This window comes from Puntigrus tetrazona, chromosome 24 (genome assembly GCF_018831695.1).
Source record: "Puntigrus tetrazona isolate hp1 chromosome 24, ASM1883169v1, whole genome shotgun sequence".
NCBI lineage: Eukaryota > Metazoa > Chordata > Actinopteri > Cypriniformes > Cyprinidae > Puntigrus > Puntigrus tetrazona.
The window spans coordinates 10,405,588-10,429,825 of NC_056722.1; the positions used below are offsets into that span (position 1 = coordinate 10,405,588).

The window sequence follows — 24,238 nt, forward strand, 5'->3', positions numbered from 1 at the left end:
AAAACTGTAAATCACATAGAATCTGAAATGTTTCGATTAAAGAAGATTACGTTGCGCGGCTGAATATAACTGTGAGCATTCGTATTCAGGGTGTTTTTTTTAAGGAATCCTCCATCAGTTTCTGATCGGATTAGAGCTATTGAATCACCAGTAAACAAACTTGGCAGCGCCGAAAAGGATTCGTTGCGTTCGCAAGACCCACAAAACGCATTAAATCCTCACTACAGCGGTGACAAATACAGAAACATGGATTCACATATGCTGTGGGCTGTAAATGGACAACAGACAATAGACGTACCGAAGAATAACAGTTAAACACACACACACACATACATATGCACACACACAGCACTAAACAGTCTCCTGTGGCTGTTCCCTTTCTGCTACATTAGATCTGCACGAGGCCCCGGGGCCAGTCTTAATAATCATCAGAGATAACACTGCCAATTAGAATATTCATGACAAAGCCACTAAAGCGTCCTCCTCCACCCCCACCCCCTTTCCTCTCGCTCTTTTTGTCTAATAATGCAGTTTTTTTTTTTTTAGTTCAGATGAGTCAGTGTGGGGGCTTTATCTGCTCAGCATAGCGTGAGCCCCTTCACACGGATAACGCATTAGCCCTGCGTGACTCTGAGCGCTCCGAGACGTGGGCACGTGGAACCTCTGCATACAGCAGCGGTCCGACAGCCGCCCACTCGCCGTGGCTCCTTTCCCGACAGTGGGAGACAGATATCGCCCCCCCAGCACGTCTCCGACCGAGCACTCAACAAATGCACTCTTTTTGGAAAAATTAGGTTGACAGGGCAACCGGAGCGACGCTCAAGAGAGGTTTGAGTGGAAAAGAATGAACTCCCTTTGCTATACGCTTTGGTTAAAGCATCAAACAATACCTTCTCAAATAAATGAATGAATTTAAGAAGGTTATACAGATTAGACAGTTTATTGTGTGTGTGTGTGTGTATGTGTGTGTACACAAGTAAAGACTTAATATCCTAATGATTATTGGCATAAAAGAAAAATGTATAATTTTGACTCATACAATGCAAATATACCACTGCTACTTAAGACTTGTGGGTCACATATTACTATAGAATCTTATCGTTGTACTCCACATAAATGCAGTGTCACTCAAGCCCGTCTGAAATAAAGATACGAGACATGATTTGGTTATTAAGCTTCCATAATGATACACAAATTGCGAATGATTTGTTTGGATCAGGAAAGAAACCACTCCATGGTTTGACAAACATGGCTCTCTGTGGCACGAAATATGGAAGACCTTGTCTTTAGACTTTAGAATCCTTTAGTGCCACTAGTGAAGGTAGATATATAACCTTCAGAGGGAGAAAGTGTCATCAATTATTTTAATCCAAGAGAAAGACTGGACGTTTTAAGTATGCATATCTGTTCAAAATGTATTCTGCCAAACTTTAGGGATACACTAACATATGGCCTCAACTAAAAGCTACAAATGTAAGATATTTCATGAGGCCTTAAAGACCTTTCAGAAACATCGCTTTGTGTCATGCTCTAATGCCACATTTGCATTTTACATTTATGCGGTTGCATTAACACTAATCAGCCACTCTGCATGCCCTGCTCATGTAAATGCTTCATGTTAAATTATGTTGATTTGAAAACCATATATTTCGAGCACTGCAGTGTTTACGAGAATGTCTATGTTGATAACAACGGCAAGTCCAAAATATTTTATACTCAAACACTACAGCATTGTATGACAGCTGTAATGAGGAATAAAAACTGTCGCATTGGCCCTGCACTGTAGAGTACTTTTAATCTCAATAAAGTCTCAATGTACTCTTTATTACTTTTACCTTAAAGGGTTACTCCACCCCAAAATAGACATTATGTCATTAATCACTTACTCCCACCCGTAACCCGTTAAGGTTTTTTCGTCTTCAGACACTGGGTATGCCGTTCTGTGTCAGCCACAACGCAGGGATAAGTTTTCTACATGCATGTACGCTTTGATTTGAACGAAAACAGCGCATCTGTTTGGCTTGGCTGACACTGAATAGAGATAAATAGGAGACAAATTGTTGAAAACAAAGGTTATTATATTCTTTGCGTACAAAAAGCATTCTCGTAAACTTGTACTGGACCTTGACAGCGTTTTTACTTACACGTTTCAAAGACAACAGAATGAATTATGAAATTAGAGTGAATTAAAGTGAATACTAAAGTGGTTCAAAAACACTCTAATTGCATTTAATATTCCTTAAAACTATAATACATTTTAACTGATTTGAAACTGACGTGCATTTACATGTCAGAAAACATTACATTTAACTTGCACACGCATATTTCCATAATATTAACGCTTTTTAAGAGGACGCCATTTTCACAAAAACATATACCTGGACGAGTCTTTTAGCAAACGCAAAGGCTATCAAGAGCAAGAGCAACAATGCAATTTAGTGCATAAAGTACACTGACTGGGCGCATGTCCTGAATACTTCAAGCAAGCCTCAGTGATTCTCCGCAATTCTATTGGCCACATTTCTGTGATGTCACAGGGGAGCTCAGGCAATGTCCTTGACAAACTCTGACAGAAAGCTCTTTCTGCTGAAAGCAACTTTGCTACAGCAGCTTTGAGTTTCTGGCATGACTCATCACTCTATCATTTCTCTCTTTTCTCTCTCCACCTCTCCCGTCTCTCCATATACCCATCCCCCTTCCCCTCCCTAAAAAAGAGGAGGATGTCCCGTTATCTCCCGCGTCCCTCGGTTGCAGTCGACTAATTATGGGCTTTATGCGCCTCTGCTCTGGGGCTGATACCCCTATGAGGGGGCTTTGGGGGGTGGGGGGGCAACTATCTCCTCTCAGGGGCTAAATGCGGCCTAGAGAATAACATAAGAGGAGATTACATTTAGAGTGGATTTTAGGCTGGAAATTAATAGTGAAGGGGGTGAAGGGAACGTGTGGAGCATGGCAAGCATTAGTCTGTGCCACATGACAAAAGCAAACGATTGGCTGTTTATTCCCAGGAAAAGCATTTACCGGCTTTCTAAAGGTTTATAAGCTCTCGTATACGTCGGTTCTGGAAGAAGCTATTGAAAATACTCCACTTACCGCCTCGATAAAAAGGCCACACTTTTTTCATGAGTGATAGAAAGAGGCATCGTCAGCTTTACTGTTACGTTTATGCTTGAGAATCAAGAGCTGGTTATATTTGTGAGAGAATACCAATTAACTGTTTGATTTTAAAGACATTTGGTTCAATTAATGGTTTCGGGACATTTGCAATTTTTTCAAAGATGAGGAAAGATTTATTCAGTAATAAATTGAGAAAGGCAGTGCTGTATTGAAGATATAGTGAAACATAAAAGATTGCTGTTAGGCACATCATACTGCCATAGAAAAGAAACATTTTATAGAACAAATTCATCAAGCGACACAAAGTCAAAGTACCTTTAAAACCTTTTAAAAAACCCTTTAGCTCCAATAAATATCATTAGAACATTTTATCCAGTTACTTGTTTGTGCATGTTAGAATTGTGCAACGATACAACTTATTCATTTATTTCTACATTTCCCCTACATTTTTTTTCTCGTTTATAGGGGTTGGCATTTTATAGTTCGCATTTTTATTTGGAAGTTTAAGGGGTCATATGATGCGATTTGACGTTTTCCTTTCTCTTTGGAGTGTTACAAGCTGTTAGTGCATAGATAAGACCCCTAAAGTTGCAAAGACTAAAGTTTCAAAACCAAAGAGATATTCTTAATAAAAGACCTGTCCACATCGGCTCGATTAAACACTCCCCCACTTCTCTACATCACTGTGTGGGTTTATTTTATAACACTACTCAAAATGTTTATGCAAAGAAAGAAGGAGGAGCTATTATTCTCGCTGTAGTGTTGCTGCTGGCGCCATGTTCTGGAGATGCTGTGTTTTTTGTAAAAGAGAAACTACTTTCTTTGTGCTTCCAAAAGAGGACACAAGAAATCAGTGGTTAAATAGTAACTACAACCTGCTACTTACTATTCAAATCAAAATTGAGCAGTGTGGCGCGATGCAATGTGGCGCGCAAGAAGACAGTACTAAGTCATAATAATCAGTAATTTTGTTCCCACTGGATGCAACAAATGCCTCGTTTGAAACGGCTTTGTGGTTTTTGCGTCATACCGCCGGGACACGGCATCACATTATGATAACGTGTGTAACATTTTCGTCACACGCTTGAGGTATTTGGCCAGTCATAACGCACTGGATAGAGGGCCAATCAGAGCATACCTACCTTTTTCTAAACAAAGAGCTTTGTACAAATCGGCCCATTTCGGAAAGGCAAACTGCATTAAACACTGCATCACACCAAATAATGTTCTTTTAAGCAACATCATATGACCCCTTTTAGGCACAAACCAGAAGATGTTTATTACAAATGAGTGATGAATCTGGTGCTAATGCCAACGCAGTTTTACCCTATGCAACACTTGAGTGACATTATAACACAAATAATGATTGGATGAACCATATTCAAAGCCACTGTTAACTATTTTATTTTAATATTATTTAAGTGATAATATTTGGAACTTTGTATTTTCATTTGTTTTAATTTAGGTTGTTAAGATATATTTGTCATTTTGATTTATTTATTTAAAATTTATATATTATATAAAATATATATGTATTATATTTATTTATATAGTTTTTTTTTTGCGTAATTTATTGACTTATTGAGTTGTCATTTTTAATTTTTGTTTAAGCTGTTAAAGTTAAAACATTGTAGTATTGATATATATATATATATATATATATATATATATATATATATATATATATATATATATATATATATATATATCAGCTTTAATTCAGTTGCTGAAAATGATTTAAATAGTTTTAGTCAACAATAACAATACTGTTATAGACACTATATAGGACAACATATAAACACCATACAAACTAAACAAGTAAACATATTTTCATATCAGTTCACATTTTCTCACTTAACATGTACCATTACATAACTTGATACCATATTCACAGTGGTGAATATTATTATTATGCAACTAAGGAAGAAGAATCATTAAGTGAACTGGAACCAATAAATCCTGTATGATTGCACCTCATCATGAAGCTCTGTTTTAACATGCTGAGTGCTTCATTTGGTTAAGAAAAGCTAAAAGCAAATCATTAGTAACTGAATGCAGACAATATCCTCTGTCCCAATGACATGATGACAGACAGAGCCTTAAATGCAAGTGTGTTCTATCATCACCGTGAATGTAAATGCACTGCTCCTAATGAGAAGAAATAAGTGCTATTCAATTAACGCTGAAACACTAACATGTGATGGCTTTGACCCGTGTGTAAAACACTGTTTTCAAGCTGCCGGTCTTTCACCCGCACACTCAATCATTCAAGCTTTCTGTCTCACAGCCAGCAGTCCCTTACCAATAAAAGAACAACTCACCGAAGTCAACCAGCTTGATTCCTCCTTCTGTGGTGAGCAGGATGTTGTTGCCTTTGACGTCTCGATGGATGGTTTTATTGATGTGTAAATGCTGGAGACCCTTTAAAGCCAAAAGCACATGTTACAGACCTAAACTCATTGAAAAAATACTGTACGTTTGTGTTATTATTTTTAAAATATAGAGGATCGGGGTTGGTTTTGGATTTTACCATAAGAGCTTCATGTAGGATGTAGGCTATGACGGGTTCCTCCATGCGGTCTCCTCTTTTTAGCATGCCTTTAGCCAAATCAGTGACAGACCCTCCATTGCACAACTGCAAACAAATTCATTAAATACGTTAATTCATAAACAAAATTAAAAAGCAAACATAAGAGAAACCTGTTGTATAGTATATTATAACAATCTGTTTTTGGCAAAATAATGTAAAAAAAATAAATAAATAAAAATACATCAAATAATTAAAAAAACATAAAAATCATAATCATAAAAATAAGTAAATAAATGAATTTAAAAAACACTTTATCCAAACACATAGAGAACATTATTTTATATGGAGCAATAAAACATAGTTACATATGGTAATACAACCTTTATCTGGTAAAATAACGTTAAAAAATAAATACATAAAAATAAATAAAGAATAAAAATAGATAAATGAATTCATGACATGAATGAATTAAAAACAATCAACCAGTTATATATGGTAATAAACATTGATTCTGCCAAATAAATAAATAAAATTAAATTAATAAAATTACAAAATATACATACAGTATTTATGCAAAGATAGAGATCATGTTCTGTTTATAATAAAATAATAATAAAAAGAAAAACAACATGACTTAAAAACCATCATATGGTAATAACTAAAAATTAAAAGCATGTAATGCAAACATATACAGAGAAACTAGCCTGTTTGTGGTAACTAAATGGATCGATTAAACAATAAAGATAAATTAAACAAAAAGGTGAAACAAACATTCATAAGAGCATTTTAAAAGGCCCCATGTGTCTGTTTTTTTCATGACACATTTAAAGCTATACTGTATTGTTGAATGTGTCATGAAAAAAAATCTGAAACTATATTTGCCTTTCATAATGCAGACCGAGAAAATCAAATAACAGGTCCCTTATAGAAATGCTGCAATTTTCAGAGGAATGTTAAAAGATTGCTGTTTGTAATGCACAGAGAGATTTTTAAATAGTGAGGAGTACCATGCTTAAAATCCAATGTTCCATTGTATTACAAAGTCTAACACACAGTTTTTATAGCAATAGAATATTATAAAACTAGCTAAGGGTTGATGCCGTGGTTATGATCAATGCTAAATGCTTGCCTTCAGTCAGAGGACACAGAGGTGAAAATGGTTCTTTTTTTCTAAGGCAAGCCCTCTTGAAATTACATAAAATTGTCTAGCATGTTGCCAAGGCAACAACAATACCCTCTTATTTAGAGCCATTTAAATCGACCAAAGGCAAACACGGCTGCCTTCAGCCCGCTGCTATTGTAATGGGACAAAATGTTTGTATGAATGCTTTGACAGTCACTTATTGACAATATCCCAAAATCTATTCTCTTCTATTTTGCTGAAAGAAATAGAAATGCACAGGCGGAGATGTGCACCTTGTAGTTTAAGAAAAACATGTCTAACCAAAAAAAAAAACAGCAAATTGCCCCTAACATTACTAATGCAACCAATTACAAATCCTTTGAAAACAATCTGCTTGATCCGGCCTTTCAGCAGAACACTGAACACTTCAAAGGGAACATCAATGACTCACATCACTTTATGTCCCGAGAGGCCATTTACATTTTCAAATACATTTACTTCTATTTCCAAGACTCATCCCAAGGGGTTCGGATGGGTGGGTGGATAGACTCAATTTCCCTGAATATGCATAAAGCTCAAACATCTGCAGAACTGAAAATATGTACAGCTGAACTGTATCATTTCCGTGTCACTATAGCGGCACCAAATGGAACTGCAGCAATAACTGCATTTTCTGAAACGTGAGAGGGTGCTGGTAAGGAGTTGCTATGCTGTTTTGAGCCAACCTGAGGTATTGTTCAGTCTATAGCGCAAACCTGTGGGGATTTACATCTTGTAAATGTAGCACTTGGTGGCCGTTCACATGAAATGCGTTTTTGTGTTTGAAAACACAAAGTGCGGAGAAGTTTAATTGGTTGGTTGAAATGTCGGTTAAACTGCTTCATGCGCAGGCATTGGCCAATGAAAGATGCCATGGATTCCCTACCTTCAGCCATCAGTCTGAAGGTCTGATTGCACGAGACTTGCTATTAACGTCTTCAGTAAATCAGGATATAAATACATGAACAACATCTTCATGTAACGCAATGTGGTCGTAGTCAATTGTAACAATGGAGTAAAAAAAAAGATTCTTTAATTCCAGCATCAACGCACATCTAACATTAAAAACATCAAGAACCGACAAACAAAAGGAGGCAGACAAGACGTAAATGTACACAGATGCAATTAAGGAGAACAGGTGAATACACACAGGTGGAGACGATTGATTAATCAAACTAAACAAGAACAGGAACATGACCAAATAAGGAAAACCAAGAAGACAGACAAAACAAAACCAAAACCAACATATTCTGTATCATTCCAGAACTGCTCTGAGAGTCACTTATATTTCATATATTGGGAGATATTTTTTATATTTTTTTACTTTGTTGATGAATGTAACTGTAAAAAAAACAAACCGGTTTTGTGATGTGTTTGATTTTTCAACTCTCATTCCTAAAGCACCCATTCATTGCAGAAGATCCATTACTGAGTAATTCCAACAAATCAGTTCTGATGAAGAAACAAACTTATCTACATATTGGATGGCCTAGTTTTTGGGTTAGCTATACCTTAACTATACCATGACAAATCACCGATTTACCTCTCTACAATACATTTAGAAACGCAACTAAATGAAGTTCGACTCTGGCCGGTTTGTTTTTCTTTTATAACCCCTATGAAAAAGGCCAGCAAAGCATTCAATTTAACTTGTTCTGGACGGCAGGCTAAAAGGGTCATTTGTCACTGGGTTGAACAAGAAAAGTGAAATGTGGACACTTGAGTAAAAAAAGTATGTTTATGGGTGTGAAATGGAGTATTCCCACATCTCCAGGCCCATTTTGAAATCTCATTATTACTGTGCCAGAGGGGCCTTTGGCGTTGTAGCACACCTTCCTGTTTCAGTACTGTTTACCAAAGTTAATTGAGTTAACTGCAGGGAGCTGCCCATTTCATTTATAGCTACAGTACATGCTTCAGGTTCAAGCACAGAGGCAGCAGCAAACATGTTCTTAATTTGCATTGCTGATGCAACTGGTAATAAGGTTGTTCATAAAAAAACTAACCTTACTCAATATGAATTCAAATATGCACCACACACTCCTAAAGATGAAGGTTCTAAGATAAGGTTTTCATAGTTATGCCACAGAAGTACCATTTTGGATACCTTAAAGAACCTTTAAGTAAACAGTTAGCATTAAGAACATTTTAATAATCTAACAAACCTTGGAAAAGTTCAATGGATGTTAAAGATGATGGAAAGAACCTATATATTTTTTAATAGTGCTAATTTGGACAGTTTTTGTCTCACTATAAATTCCATTGCATTACACTTATATCACAGTCATTCAAGATATTCGCAAATACAGAAGCAAACTATCATGCCAGCATTAAAATCGCAGACATGCATCAACCAAATTTTGTTTAAAATTTAATTTCCTACTGTCAAATTTGTACAGTGTCAGAGTGTCAAGAAGGCTAAAGGGCAAACTGACCTCTTTACGTCATGACAAAATCAGCCTGAGATCACCTGCCATCATTAAATTTCACCCCGACACAGATAGACAGAGAAAGTTAGACATATATCTGACAGCGAGCAACTTGTTTTACTAAACACTTCCTTCGCTTACTGCAACATTAATGTCCAGAGAGAATCGGTAGCTGTATGGATACAGAAGCAGAAAAGTTCTGAAACAATAGCTGTGAGAAAACGGCAGTTAAAAAAAAGCATATGATAATAGCAATTCGATGCTCAAATCAAGTAACATTTAAAGTGAAAATAACTTTGATAATCACTTTACCCTCATGTCGTTCCAGACCCATATAAGCTGCGTTTGTCTTTAGAACACAAATATATAAAGATAAGATATTTTAGATGAAAGCCGGAAGGCTTGGTACTGTCCCATTGACTGCCCAACATGATCTCATGATAATTCATATGCATTTTATGTCAATTTTTGTTCTATAATAGGTAAGTTTACTTACATTTTTACAGGCACTAAAACTTATTTTTAGCATCTAAACATACAAAACTGAAGTACTGACTACACCTGAAAACGGATCCTTATATATATTTAAATCGTGGCATTAATTTTATTAATTTTGTAGTTTTTAGTTGTCGTATCAATTACCTTGTTTGCAACTGCATTATTAAACCGTTTACTTCATATGAAATGATAACAGTGATTTCTGCTGCCAGCTCGTTTACAAAAATAGGCCTTTATGATGTTAAACAGGACTTCATTTTAAACCTTTCAAATAAAAACCATTGCTGGAATAGTTTAATCTTTACTTGTCATACTCGTTAAGGAGTTTAATTTACATGCCATGGATCACAAAAGGCGTTTCTCTGGCATGCTGTGACTGACAACAGACCTATAAAATACAAAAAACATAAATTCTGCTCTGCATCTGCACAAACCTACTGTATTCTGCCAGAGAGAAGTGGGGTATGTTAAATTGTGCTCCGAACACACGTTAAGCTTTTACAGGTTTGGAATGACATTAATGTAAGTGATTAATGACAAAATTGTCTGTTTGGGGTGGTGTATCCCTTCAGTTATATAGCACTTTATACAATACATTTCTTTACAATATTAAACATGAATAAGTGTCAGTGTTACTTTCAATTAAATTTACAATTGAATTTGTGCCATAAAGAAGGTCTCCCGTGTATACAGTGTTTTTACTTGAGTCAAGACAAACAGTTTACATTGGCAAGCCAATTCAAAACTCCCAAGAAGACTTCCAAGAACACCTGGTTTCGTTCAAGATTGCATCACCACCAGTTCATAAGGTCTTGGAACTAAGTGCATGAGTTAAATTGGCTATTTTTATGGCCATCTTGGAGCTAAATAGCCCCCATTTACTTCAGTTATATGGAAGTATGAGGAAGAACAATTTGCCAAACAATCTCATGCTGTGCTTCACAGAAGAAAGAAATTAATGCTGGTTTGAAACGGTGTGATAAAATCATTAATTCTGTACAGGAATTAAAAGCGGAACCTTTTAAATGAAACCTTTTCGTTTAATTTCTTCCTGATATTGTTTTATTTTTAGACCGTATCACTCAGGATTGCCTCCGGCTGCAGAGGACATGTTATTAATGTCATCTACTGACGTGTCATCAACATAATTCCTCACGTACAGATGAAAAGACTCAAGACTAATTCTGCCATCTTTCGTCAGCTCCCACTGCCAGTATGGCTGATGCCTTTCAAAGTCTTGACACGCAGGCTTAAAAAAAAAAAAAAAAAAGAGGGAAAAAACAAGAAAAAGTAGCTTTGACTTGCAGGTATGCACTTTTAGGGACAGATTTACTAAACAGACAATTAAACTGTGCCGATGGGCGTAGTGATTTACTAATAAAGCTCAAATTAAACAACACAGTCGTTTTAATATTCCCCTCCCACAAATTTTACATCTGAAGGGAAACTCCAACAAATGCATATTCATTAATGTCAGACAAAAAAATAACTCTGTCCATGCCTTTTCAGAACTAATTCTTCACTATCTTGCAAGATACCCAAACATTTTTATTCTGTCATTATTTGCTCACCTTCAGGTGATTTCCATAAAAATTCATCAATGCACACATAAGTTATGGCAGTTATGGCAAACCAAAACTCAAGCACACTTGCTTGATGTGCATCACACATCTTGAACATGAATATTCTTGAACATCAAGCAAGTACGGTTGACTTTGATAAATACAAACATGTGAATAAAAGCCTAAATTTAAATCTATTCATCATATAAAGTGATAGTATCTTCAGGAAATATCGACTAAACCACTCAGTTACTTTATGATCTCTTTATGAAAATATTCAAGTTTGTTGCATAAATTCTCAATGGAAGGACAGAAATCTCTCAGATTTCATTAAATGCGTCTTCATCAGGGTTTGGAACGACATGAGGGTGAGTAAATGATGACATAATTGTTATTTTCGGGTGAACTATCCCTTTAAGCCCTTACTTGGTTTACTTGGCGTAACATACCTGCAGCTTCTGACTTTGAATATTTAATTAGAGCTGAATGTTTTGTTAAGTGCGGCAGACGATCAAATCACTAGCTTTCTTTGCACTGTGTGTGTGTGTGTGTGGCCCTCACACCTTTATGGAAAAACACCTCTTTTGTTCAAGCGACCTTATCATTTGCACTCAAATAATGAGCTAGGTGTCCGCTTTCCCACAACGTTTAATGAAAAAGCCCTGACAAACAATGGCATTTTAAACCTCATTGTGAATTAATGATGGGCACAAGCTAGACACATCAGACATGGTTCGGAAAGGGCTTTGTTTCAAAGGGTGCGCCAAAGAACCCGCCAGGAAACTAGGCCAAAAACCACAGCCACCGCTTTGACAATATTAAAAGGAATGAGTGAAATGAAACAGCGGGGCAATGGACTATTTCATCTGGTGTTTTAACCACAGAATGTTAATGTATATAATTACATACCGTATAAAGACATCGGCAATAAATGTTTGAAACAACGTGTTGCAATAAAACTGAACTATAGTAACTACACTGGAGTTGTTCCGAGAGTCAGTGGTGCTCAACTGATATCTACAGTAAAGACTAGAATGTCATAGTAATTTTAAGCATCCCTAAATGTCCATTTCAAGAACATTGCATAACATGACAACCACCCACAACACCTTAGCATTGTGAAAGAGAGTAAAGAAAGGGATTGAATGTGTGGGTCTTGATGAGGCATACTAATAGACATACCATCTTGAGACAGATAGAGGATAATACCCATGGAATAGTAACTACTTAATAAAACTGTGATTCAAAACCAACTTTATCCTTTTACTTCACAAATACATACAATTTGGTATAATAGAGCTGTTAAAGCAAGGTGATTTAACTTACAATTATTTATAAAGTGAAACACAAATATTAATTTTACAGTCAGTAAAAAACGTTATTATATATTACACGTTAATATTAAAATATGAATTAATTTATTGTTAATTACTGTGATGGCAAAACTGAATTTTCAGCATCACTACTTCATTCTAATCCTTTAGATATAATTCTAACATGCTGAATATAATTATGAAAACAGTCTATTTCTGAAAACTTAAACAGATGTATGATAAAGTAGGAATATATATATGTGTGTGTGTGTGTGTGTGTGTGTGTGTGTGTGTGTGTGTGTGTATACTGTTTGTAAAATGTTCTTTAAAAAATAATCTAAGTTTTGGGGTTAACACTGATGCATTAACATTATGTTAATTTATGCAGATTAAGATGTTAAAATGTGTGGGTAAAAAACAAACAAGCAAAACAGATCAAACTGATCAATAAATACTACAAATTTTGTGCACTGGTATTTTTATGTTAGCTATTGCATTAACTGTTACCTATAGAATCATATTACAGGTTTTGCAAATAATATGAGCAATGGTGCAAGCGCCATGTCATATTGATTGTCTCCTGTTTTTAAGAATCCAGTCAATAAATCCACTTCATCAAGCAGGCTACATATCCGCAAAAAGCCAGGCATTTTAAATGAATGGAAAGAATAACAGTCGTACAGAGACGTACGGTTTCATTTGAAACTACAACAATGAAGCGCTGTCGTCAGTCCTATCAGCCATTAACCACCAACTGCAGCCTACAAGTCAACTTGGACAAAACCGAATGAATATCATTTCCGATATCTTTGAAGTTTTAATATGACGGAGCGGAGTCGGCCCCTTACACGACGAGGAACCGGTGAGTACAGATGAAAGCGCTTTCCTTCATATCCATAATTAGAACCCACAACACAAAGGAGAGGCAGAACAAGCACCGGGCCTGATGAGCAGCCAGCAAAGTGGAGGACGCAATTTGTGTGAGTCCTCTCTAATCAGAGGTCACTCAACGTGGAGGAGTTCTTCCCGGATCCTACTGAAATACGGAAAATTACAGTTCAGAAGGGACAACTGTAACCATGGCAATTTAACCCCCCTGCGTCCCCCCCCATCTCCTCGGCTACTAACTTGCTGCTGACAGCTTGAATGCTCGGCTGTGATTCCAGCCAGAGGATTAACTTCCACATTTGGATTGCTGACTGTGGATTTTGCATGCGGGAGTTTGCATACAGAAATGCAAAGCTCTTTAGGGAAACATGAACAAGAAAAAAGATCATTCTCTCCACTGCAGCTGAGGGAACTTTCTTATAGCTTTGCAAAGGAGGAAAATAGCTTTTGTAATTTGTGGTAAGGTAACTGTGTTTGGGGGGTGGGGGGTGGGGGTAGAATATGGTTACTTCATAGAAATGCTTTTTTTTTTTTTTTTTTTAATTGTCAGCAAAAATAGGTTTCCATTTCAGCAGAAATCTGCACAAACATGATTGATTTTGGACAGAGGCAGTATCTGAACAAGACACTCAGGATATTGTTGTTTCTTGTGGCATCTTTGATAAAATTAATTAGCTATTCTGAGATGTAACCTCTTTATTTTTAAAGAATATTTATTATGCTATGACTTTTAGACATGTTTAAGTGTGTCTCCGATTCTGAAAAATATTTACCACAAATAAAACATATTTGACACAGGTCAGAGATTTTAACTTTATACAACTTTATATAACCATATACCCTGCACAAGCTATACCACACCCTCTTTATTTATTTCTTTTTATTATTATTATTAATTTTATTTTATTTACAGAGACTGGTTTAGAAAGTCATGATATTGTCTTCCTGAGATTAGGTTACAGGACTATGTGAGACATGTTAACTAACCCCTTCTCAGACTCACATCTTGAGACCGAGGTAAAGTTTCACACTAGGTAAACCTGAGATAATCTCTCCAGACAGGTCTAATATGTTGAACACGATCCAAGATCCGATTTGGTTGTGCAATAGCAGAAAAAATCCCTGTTTACGATCTGCTTTCCCAGGGTAAAAGTATTGACGCTGCGCTTAACAAAGATATTATACAAAACTAACTGACATTTGATCGCGTGTTTCCCTCAATGAAGGCTTCTGTAGTCAATAAAAAGATCTCAGAAATGTCTGTTTGAAAAGTGATCATCAGAGATGTTCATAGCATCTTGTAAATATTCTTTTGAGCACATGTTGAACTTCATGGCTTCAAAGAACTTCGAAAGATCAGAAGTGCATTTAAAGGACATAAGGACAAAACTCACTGAGAAGATTACTTTCCAGACTGTACATGTGACACTTTCATAACTTAAATAATTTGCTCCCTACAAAATGTAGTGGTTTATGACTGATATGGGTTGTTTAGTAATCGTGGACTTATACGAAAAAAGCAGAGCGGCAGACATCATTTTTGAACTTTATGGTATTATTTTGGTTATGTATCCAAACATATATTTGTTGGGTTTTGTGGGTTGACTAACTTGTATTAAAGGCTCCACCCCAAAATTAAAGTTTTGTCACTTTGTCACCCGTATCGTTCCAAATGTTTGTCTTCGGAAAAACAATTGAATGTATTTTTTAGATGAAAACTGGGACTGTCCTATTGACATCAAAATGTTGTCCATAAGTATCGAAGTACATTTTAGTATCACTGTAGTTTGGGGGACTTATGAAAAACAATGAGTAGGCTTAAAAAAAAAAACATGCCTTGAGGATATTTGAAAAAGAGCGCAATTTAAAGAAACCGATAATTATGTTGTATTAGTCACAAAATAAATTGTGGGTTATGTCACTTCTGCTATTTGATGAACCTGAAATGAAACTTTCCCAAAAGGTTTTTATACGTAACCATACAGGCGGTTGCAGCTATAAAAATGTAAAATGCATTATAGTTGTACATATTAAACTAAAGAATACAAATGATACACATTCAATATTAGGTGTTTTACCCATTCTAATTACTGTTTGATTCAGTTGCAATAACAAAACTTCTTTAATAAGTTGATACAACATTTATGGGACATAACTACTGCTGAAAGGCCTAACTACTGAGCATTATTCATCAATATATAGTTACAGAATGGTGCAATATAAAGCAACCTCACTGTCAGAATACTGTTACTCATTACAGTGACAGACAATCCCTTTCCTGCTAAAGCCTACGTGTCTGAATGCAGAATTGCTCTCTGAACCTGCTCATCTTAGCAGGACGTAGCCAATCCACATTAGTAGTCGTCTTCACACCCCCATGCCCTGACAACAAAAACTCTGTCCAGACCGACTTCTAAAACTAAAGTCTCTTACGTAACACTCATCCCATTTCCACAACACACACCTTTCTACCTGTCTGTTCTCAAGAAGTCAAACAACACAAAAGGTCACTATGATTACCGCAGGCATAATGTGTTTTAAAAAAATAATGAATGTGTGTGTGTGTGTGTGTGTGTATATATGTGTGTGTGTGTGTGTGCAAAATATCCTGATCTTGAGATCTTGACGTTAAATGAGATTTTAGAAATGTTCTATGTTCCGGAAAAATACTGAGCTGTTGATACTAATAACCTTTTATTAGCAGCACATTTTGCAAATCCTCTTTAAACAGATTCCCACTGCTTTCATACATATCCCATCAGCCCACACCGTGATGACAGCAATAAATCTATAATGTGATAATGATATAGCATGCACTACACTTTGCCCTGATTTACTAGCACATTAGCATATGCATGTTTTCCGGCTGCAAAATATAAATATAACTGTGATTGATTGTGTAATTTAAAAGTGTTTTGCCGATAATGTCGCAAGCCCAGTTTAACATGTGTGTGATGTACAACAAGTTGAAATAAGTGAGGTTCACGTGTATGACACAGAATTGAACTTTACCTCCAGCACTAGCCATAGCTGGTCTCCGTTCTTGACGTCCTTCTTGTAGAACATTCCAAAGAACTTGACGACATTGGGATGGTCTGAGAGAGCTTTCAGGATGTTATACTCAGCTTCGATTTCCTCATCAATATCCTTAAAGAAACAGATTAATCAATTTTTATTTTACTATTTTACTATAATTCTACAACCGGGCAATAGTTTAAACTTCTTAAAATTGACATTTTTGAATAATCAAACATTTCTTAAATTATTTCATGTTTCAAAGAGAGTCACTGATGCAAAACAAATATTTTTTGTGAGTCATTTTATCTATGAAATATATCAAAACTGCGAAGGCCATGAAATGTCAGCATTAATAAAGCCCCACAGGCCCCAGCAGTACACTACACATGCGGGATGTATTGAAGCAATATTTGTTGGCTTCCACATCCTCCAGTGTTGGAAAAATTACTGTTTACTGATTGAACCTGGAGGGAAAACAAACTCTGAATGTAGAATTTTAATGGATACGGAAAATACGTCTTTTCTGTGATGCCTTTTGGCTTCAAATGTGCTCCATATTTCTATTACTACACATGATTACTGCATTTTCCGTGCTTGGAAAGCGGTGAGAATAAATATTTGTGAATATCTGAGGTACAATGACCATGGCAGCTGCAGTCTATTAAATTAAGCCTAGATTTATTTGATATAGATGAGTAATTTTAAATATACTGGCAGCCAAAGGCCATTGAAATACTTCCAAGCCTCCTCTCAGTACCTTGAAAGGGTGAACTGGAGAAACTCTTGTGAAGTAAATGAACACAAATTGCACATTTTCTGAAAAGCCATCTCATCATGATTAGTCTGGGTATGTGCTGTTAGGGGTCCTTTTATTTGCCCAGTCACTAAAAGACAGAGTATGTGGCTAGAGAAATAATGAGAGAGATGGAGACACAGAGAGCCTTTTGGCGTTATCTGCAGGATATAGATGTTCTCTTTCTAACATGACAGTGGCAAGTAGATGTTCTCAGTGGTCAGTAATTGCCTCTAGGCCTCTCTTAAGGCGTAAACACTTTCACAGGTACACACAAATGCGCAAATACATGCATATGCACACAAATGTGAACTGATTGAACCTGAAGGGCCTACAACGGCTCTACTTTTAACCTCAGTTCTGAATAAATCTGACCTTGAGTTTGCTCTATTTAAAAATTACGACTCAGGGCTCACTCAAGGTCTCACAGATGTGCATGCTTTTGTTTCTCTTTGTGACCTAAAAAACACACACCACATACAGGTTCGATCTAGCAGGGTTTTACTCACATGGATTGGATCCAGTATTTTGACGGCGGCTTTGCTGCCATTGACCCTGTTAAGCACTTTATAAACTTTCCCATAAGTCCCTTTACCAATAGTCTCAATGATCTCCCAGGTGTCAGATGGATCTGGAAAGCTGTCAAAGACGATGGATTTTCCTGAGCGGGGAAACATCTTCCCGAGCGATCTCCTAAAGAGGAAGAGCGTACATTGAGTCTTGAGTTATATACGGCTACCTGCTGTTTAAAGTGGAAGTTGTTTTTTCACTTGTGATGCCTGTACACGTGAGATAACACCTTTTTAACAACCATGCGATGAGTAAAAGAAAATATGCATGAAAATATACACCAATATGTAGGCATGGGCTTTAAAATTAGTCTTGGTACAGCTGGGACTATTTTTGCATGACAGCAATGTTTCTCCAGGATTAACAAAAATCCATATTTACAGTATAAACAAGTCCTACTTGACAAACTCACTCATTATGTCTGACTTATGTCTGAATCCCACAGACGTTTTGCAAAAGCTGTTCGCTTTTGCCTGTCATTGAGGACAGGATGGAAAAATTTGCACTACAGATTTTGGCTCAATTTACTTCTCAAGGGTTATGATCTCGTAATTTGTGAGTCCCTCTTCGGAAAACAAAAATCATGCGGATATGATCAAAGGCTGGAAGATCTGAGGATGCACTGAACCAGTTTACCAAAGGGTCAGAAGTCGTGTTCCTTCAAAGACATTATGTGGAGATTGCTCGAAGAAACCTAGCAGTAACTATGTCATAGTGAAAGAAAACAATACATATCTTTTTGCACAATGCAAAAACTTACAGAGAAGCTTTCCCCATAAAAGAAACCCAGCAGCAGAGTTTTCAAGTTCTGAAGAAACATGAATAGTGCCTGCCTGTACAAAGCACTACGTTAGAGTATTATGGGTAGCTGCCAGGGCATTGCTTTGGAGTGGTTGTGGTGTTTGCTAGGTGGTTGTTCACTGTCCTAAAAGAAAAGAGCCTGAAATTTGTTTATTAAAATTTTAATTTCTAAATATGATTTGGAGGTCTTTTGTTCAATGCATATTTTTCCATTTTTCTCTTCTCCCAAGAAAAGGGGTGACCAGTCCTGCTCCTTGAAGGGAGTGTTCTGGCAATGTTTAGCTCTAGCCCTAATTAAACACGCATGAACCAACTAATCAGGGTCATCAGGATCACTTGGATCTTCCAAACAGGTGTGTTGGAGCTAATCTCAGCATGAAAGTAATATTACAGCAGTGCAACCAATTCAAGGTCTCCTTCAAATCGGTCCACGAAATGCATCCTTTGCTTCCGAGGCCTTGCAGGATACAACAGATGGATCCTTCATGGTCTACACTATTTCACGATTCATTGTGTAAGTGACTACAGGACACTTTTAAAAGGAAATGCCGCATTACAATTTTAAATGTTAGTATTGAGTTTCATTCAAAATCTGTTAAATATCTAACATTACATAAACGCATAAATGTTGTGAAGCATCGATCGGAGGATGCAGCCTCGGAATTGGGACAAAGATAGACACACCCGACCAAAGCAAATCTTATGTCTGATCACTTAAACCAGTAATAGCACACATTTGAACAAAGTTGTGTACCCTTGAACTGAAGGGAACTGTTTCTGTTATAACATCCAATAATAAAACAGAAGTAGATAAGAGGATTGTTGCCAATGTTGCATCCCTTCCTTTCATTTACAAAGCTATTGCTTCCTGTGGTTTAAGCGCCTCATAATAGTCTCATATTGTTGTGATGAAGAATCTGGGTATGCCTCTTTAATGTGAGTGAATCACAGAGACCCTGATTCAAGCAGCTTTTATGACCTCGTTTGTGTTCTCTGCATGCGTTGGCTACCATAACCTGATGTGCCGGCTATAAAACTACAGTGAAGAATGGGATTCCTAATGAACTCCAGCATTAGCTTGGGCAATGAAAAAGTTGCATTGTGTATTTTAGCATGTAAGCTAATTTCACATAGAGACCGATATATATTATAACACCAGACAAATTTTTGAAAATGAAGACCGACTTCCTTTAGAGCTCTGCTAAGAAATACGTTGACGTTTGTTTGAATTTGCCTTACAAGCATCCAGGAATTGCACATTCAATACGACGAACAATTGTTAAACTAAACAATATTTTGCAGAATTGTGTGAAAATAGAATAAGTAAACATTCTTTAAACACTGTGCTTTTGTGTTCTGCAGAACACAAGAATGAAATATCGGTTATCGGTTTAAAATGTCATTAATATACATATATGTTTGAGTGAACAAATCATTTAGTGCAAAGTAACAATAATAATAGTAATATCTAACTATAAAACAGTCATAAAATCAGACATAAATACTTTTGTTGTTTAAAATAATAATAAAAACACATTCATTTCAAACAATAGTTAATCGAGCTCGAAATTATGTAACTACTGTTAGTAAATCGCCGACCTATTAGACTGTCTCACTACCAGACTTACCATTTGTAACTCTACCGGGTGAAAGTTCAACCAGCTCTTTCTCTACTCTAACTGCAATTGAACTCATTTTTAAGATAAAACTGTATAGTTCAGCATGTCACTTACATTCCTTTCCTAAATGGTCGATGAAAATTTTGTTGAATAAGTCCATATTGACCATTTTGAAGCAGTCGCGGCGTGTGAACACTTGTGGAGGAGTTAACCACAGCTAAAGCTAATCCCAGCGAGCCATGCCTGGCACCAGAAACAATGCTAAGCAGCAGAAGATATGTTAGGATTAAGTGGAATTAGTCGACTACGCCATGAGCCTTTCCTCATTTAGATACTCATTGATACAGACGCCAAGGCTAGTTAGAACAACTAAGAATATAACTCCAGGGGACTACCTCTCTAACCCATAGAAAGTAACCTGACAGAGTAGCTTAAGAAGCATCTTTATCCTGTGTTAGGGGCTTTACACCAGAGAAAGCTCTTTCACGAAGTGGCTAGTATTTATAAAACACAACACTTTCTATTGAAATTGCCATTTTGTCTGTGAATATGGTACAACTTGCTGTACTATTACTTTTTTATAGCAAAAATGACACTTTTTCCTTTTTCAGTACCAAGAATTATTAGATATTTTGGAAGATTCCTCCATCATTTGGAAAAAAACCACAAGGTGGAAGAACAAGTAAATAATCTTGATCCATTTTGTCCATTTTTACACATATTTTAGCGCTCGCTGAATACGTCTGGCTCAATTTTTAAACCCTGTAACCAGAGATAAGAAAATAATCAAATAGAAATAAAAGTTTTCAGCAACTACAAACCAACATTTGCTGGCAAACCTACTAGCCCCCCACTGAAGGATATTGTATTTTATAGGCTAAACCTTCGATCAGTTTAACTACTCCTGCAACATATACTTTCTGTTGTAAGTGGTTCCTTTCAATCTTTGCTGTACAAAGGACAAAACATTGACTTCATTTTCAAAACAAATGTTGTTCTCACTTGCAGAAAGTGGCAATTAAGTTGCTCAGTTTCAGGATGCAGTCAAAAGGAAGCACGTCGGCCTACTTGCTTTTCGGTACAAACATGCAAAAACCAAATCTCTTATAAAACATCACCTATGCTGACAGGATATTTTCGGTCATTACTTATTCCAAGTGATTAGCCTTCTAAAGAGTGAGGCCACGTAGCATGTAACTGAGCACAATGTAAAGTGTCCTAGGATCTTGTTCAATAATGAATTGAGCTTCTATATGTTACAAAACTCCATGACACAGAGACACAGGAGAAACCGAAAGATAAGACTAGCCCACCTCAGCACTCACAAATTACAAGACATTGGGTGTGAGTGTGTAACATGACCTCCCCTATCTATGGTACTAAAAGGTTATGAGGTGCATTAGCATAAGCATTTTTAAGTGGCCCTTGATCAGTACTGTGCTCATACTTAAGGTCTGAGACATTAATGTTAACCATAACAACCTTCTGGCAACCTCCTAGATCATTTTGGTAAAAAAAACCACTACAGACTACAGAGTAAGATACCTTCTTATTTAGGGCCCCATGAAAACCATTTTATTTTCCCTAAATTCTTTTGTCCAATTTCTTTTTTTCTGAATTCCATGTTCTATGATTCAATACAAACGTATCATAAAAAATATATTTAATGTAATTAATTATTAAAGCTTGAACAGTTTGATTGCTACTTTAAAATGTAATAAAATTAAGCTAATTTAACAACAAAACATTGCCTTTTTATTGTCGAACAAGATGTTGCACAACAGATATTAACTACTTGGTCTCATGGCATAAATCTTGGTGCACTTTTTTAGCGAGAGACGAATACGTGCCAACAAGTACATATCACTGCAGTTTCCAAAAGAAATGAACACTAGAGGCAGTAACACTCAGACACCTTTTCGAATCAATAAAACGTACTTTTCGCCCAATTACGTGCTATGACTTCAAACCATATTAATATGGTAGGATATTTGCTTTTGAATGTTAGCATCACACATATCCAGCTTCACATCTATGGGTTTTCATAGATGGTAGGTTGGTTCGGTAGCTCATGTAGTATGAAGATGTATTTAAAAGAATAGTTAACCCAAAATTGTGAGCTCGTCTTGGCTGACCTCTGTCTCGACTTATGACCTATGACGTAAGCTGCGTCATACGTCGAATCAGAGATCAGCGAATACGTGCTTTCAGGGAAGCGCATGTGGCCGTTACCGGAAGACAGTTAATAGGTTATCATTTCAAAACTAGAAATATTTTTGTTACAAAAAATACATTGATCTACTTCAGAGGACATGCAATAACCCCCATATAACTACGGTTCGACAAAACTGTTCAAATCTGCGTAAAAAGACATTGAAATGGCACGTTTGCATCAACAAATGCGTTTCAGTTTTGCATTTGTTAAGGCATATTTCCAACAAGATAGAGCATTATCTTTTCGCAATACATAACTATATCAACGTAATAAAAACGTGCCAATGTTCACTTACTGAGCCTGTGTTTTAGCCCCACTTTTCTGAAACGATTTCAAGTTAAATTGGACTTTTTTGACAGGTTGTTGTAAAAGATCTTTTTTAGTATTTTTAGTTTCAGCCCTACACAACATGCTTTCAGTCAAACATGCATTTGCATTCTGTTCTTTTCTTGCACAACACAACTGGTCAATTATGTACAAAACTCGCACACTATGGGTCAAACTATTTTTCAGTCATTCATTTCAGAAAGTATAAAAACAATAGTAAAACAAACTCAGGTTAACAAAATCTGGTCATTTTAGGTCATTTAAAAATCCCAGCCAGGACAAAAAAAGATGTATTGTTACCCTAAAAGGCACTAAACACACATGGACGAATTCACAAACAACCATTGGTACCATTTTATTTGCACATGTTGTCTGTGTGTGTTTAGCATCCAGTTCAGTAAAGGATTTATGCAAATTACGTAAAAATGCTAAATGTGTATACTGCATCACACATCTGATAAACCCAGTTATAAAGATCTTCTCTATAATTTGCTGAATTATCGCAGCCGAAATCACAACAGAAAATACACAAACATTTAATGAATAAAAAAGAAAAGTAAAAGGCAAATCGCCATGATTTGTGCAAAAATGGTACAATCTAATACAAAGGGCAATTTACGTATACATGAGACATGTTTGCCTCTTTAATATAAATACTGTGCAGCACTGTTTCAGTGCATTTAACACCTGTTTGTAGAGTGCAAGGTTTTGCTCTGAAATACCGTGCCGCAATTATAAATGTTATGCACTAGTGAATTCATTGTACATTTGCATACCTGTTTTGCCCAGATGTCATCTCTGCCAGCTTTGCATCCAGAGAGCGACTTCATGAAAGTGCTCAGCCCTCTGAAACATTTCAAGATATTACATTTTGCACCATGGTAAGTCGCCTTGTTTCACCTTTTTAAAGAACAAAAGTCAAAGCAACTTGAGGAGAGTAAGGAAACAAGAGCCAGGAACGCCAGGGGAAGAAAGGAGACCTGAGCTAATTTACAAGGCTGTGAGAGGGTTGAGGTTTCAGTTTAACCTTTGCAGAGCAAAAGCATGCAAAGGAAAAATAAAAGACTCATTTTAAGACAGCATTACAGGGACAACAAATCATCCTTAAGCCATCAAAGGCAATCCAAATATTGTTTTATGAATATGTACATTAAGTCAACAAGAGCACATAACTTTTGCAAGTTACTCCAAGTATGCCTTATTTAACCTGCTGTACTATTATTATAGTTACTTTATCAATTCGCCATGCTACTGCAAAAAATACCAATTGCTTCCCAAGGTCACTCATCATCATCATCATCAAATCAAAAAACATAACTGATGTTTACCTGAAACTTTAGATGCAAATCAAACCCCATCCCTATGAAGTCCCATTGTGGCTAAGACATGTATTACA

General features: G+C 36.4%; 1 protein-coding gene across 2 annotated transcripts in view; it reads right to left on the reverse strand.

The window, feature by feature from the left end:
- myo3a (myosin IIIA) overlaps nucleotides 1-24,238 on the reverse strand; it is a 70,291-nt gene that overhangs the window by 39,415 nt on the left and 6,638 nt on the right. Inside the window, exons 2-5 of one of the 2 annotated variants that reach the window (XM_043225714.1) lie at nucleotides 17,820-18,003; nucleotides 16,512-16,646; nucleotides 5,648-5,752; nucleotides 5,439-5,538 (exon numbers count right to left, since the gene is read on the reverse strand). In XM_043225714.1, the coding sequence (XP_043081649.1) occupies nucleotides 5,439-5,538; nucleotides 5,648-5,752; nucleotides 16,512-16,646; nucleotides 17,820-18,003 (524 nt within the window). Of the gene's footprint in view, nucleotides 1-5,438; nucleotides 5,539-5,647; nucleotides 5,753-7,695; nucleotides 7,871-16,511; nucleotides 16,647-17,819; nucleotides 18,004-24,238 lie in introns of those variants that run through there. The other variant, XM_043225715.1, reaches the window with a different exon arrangement.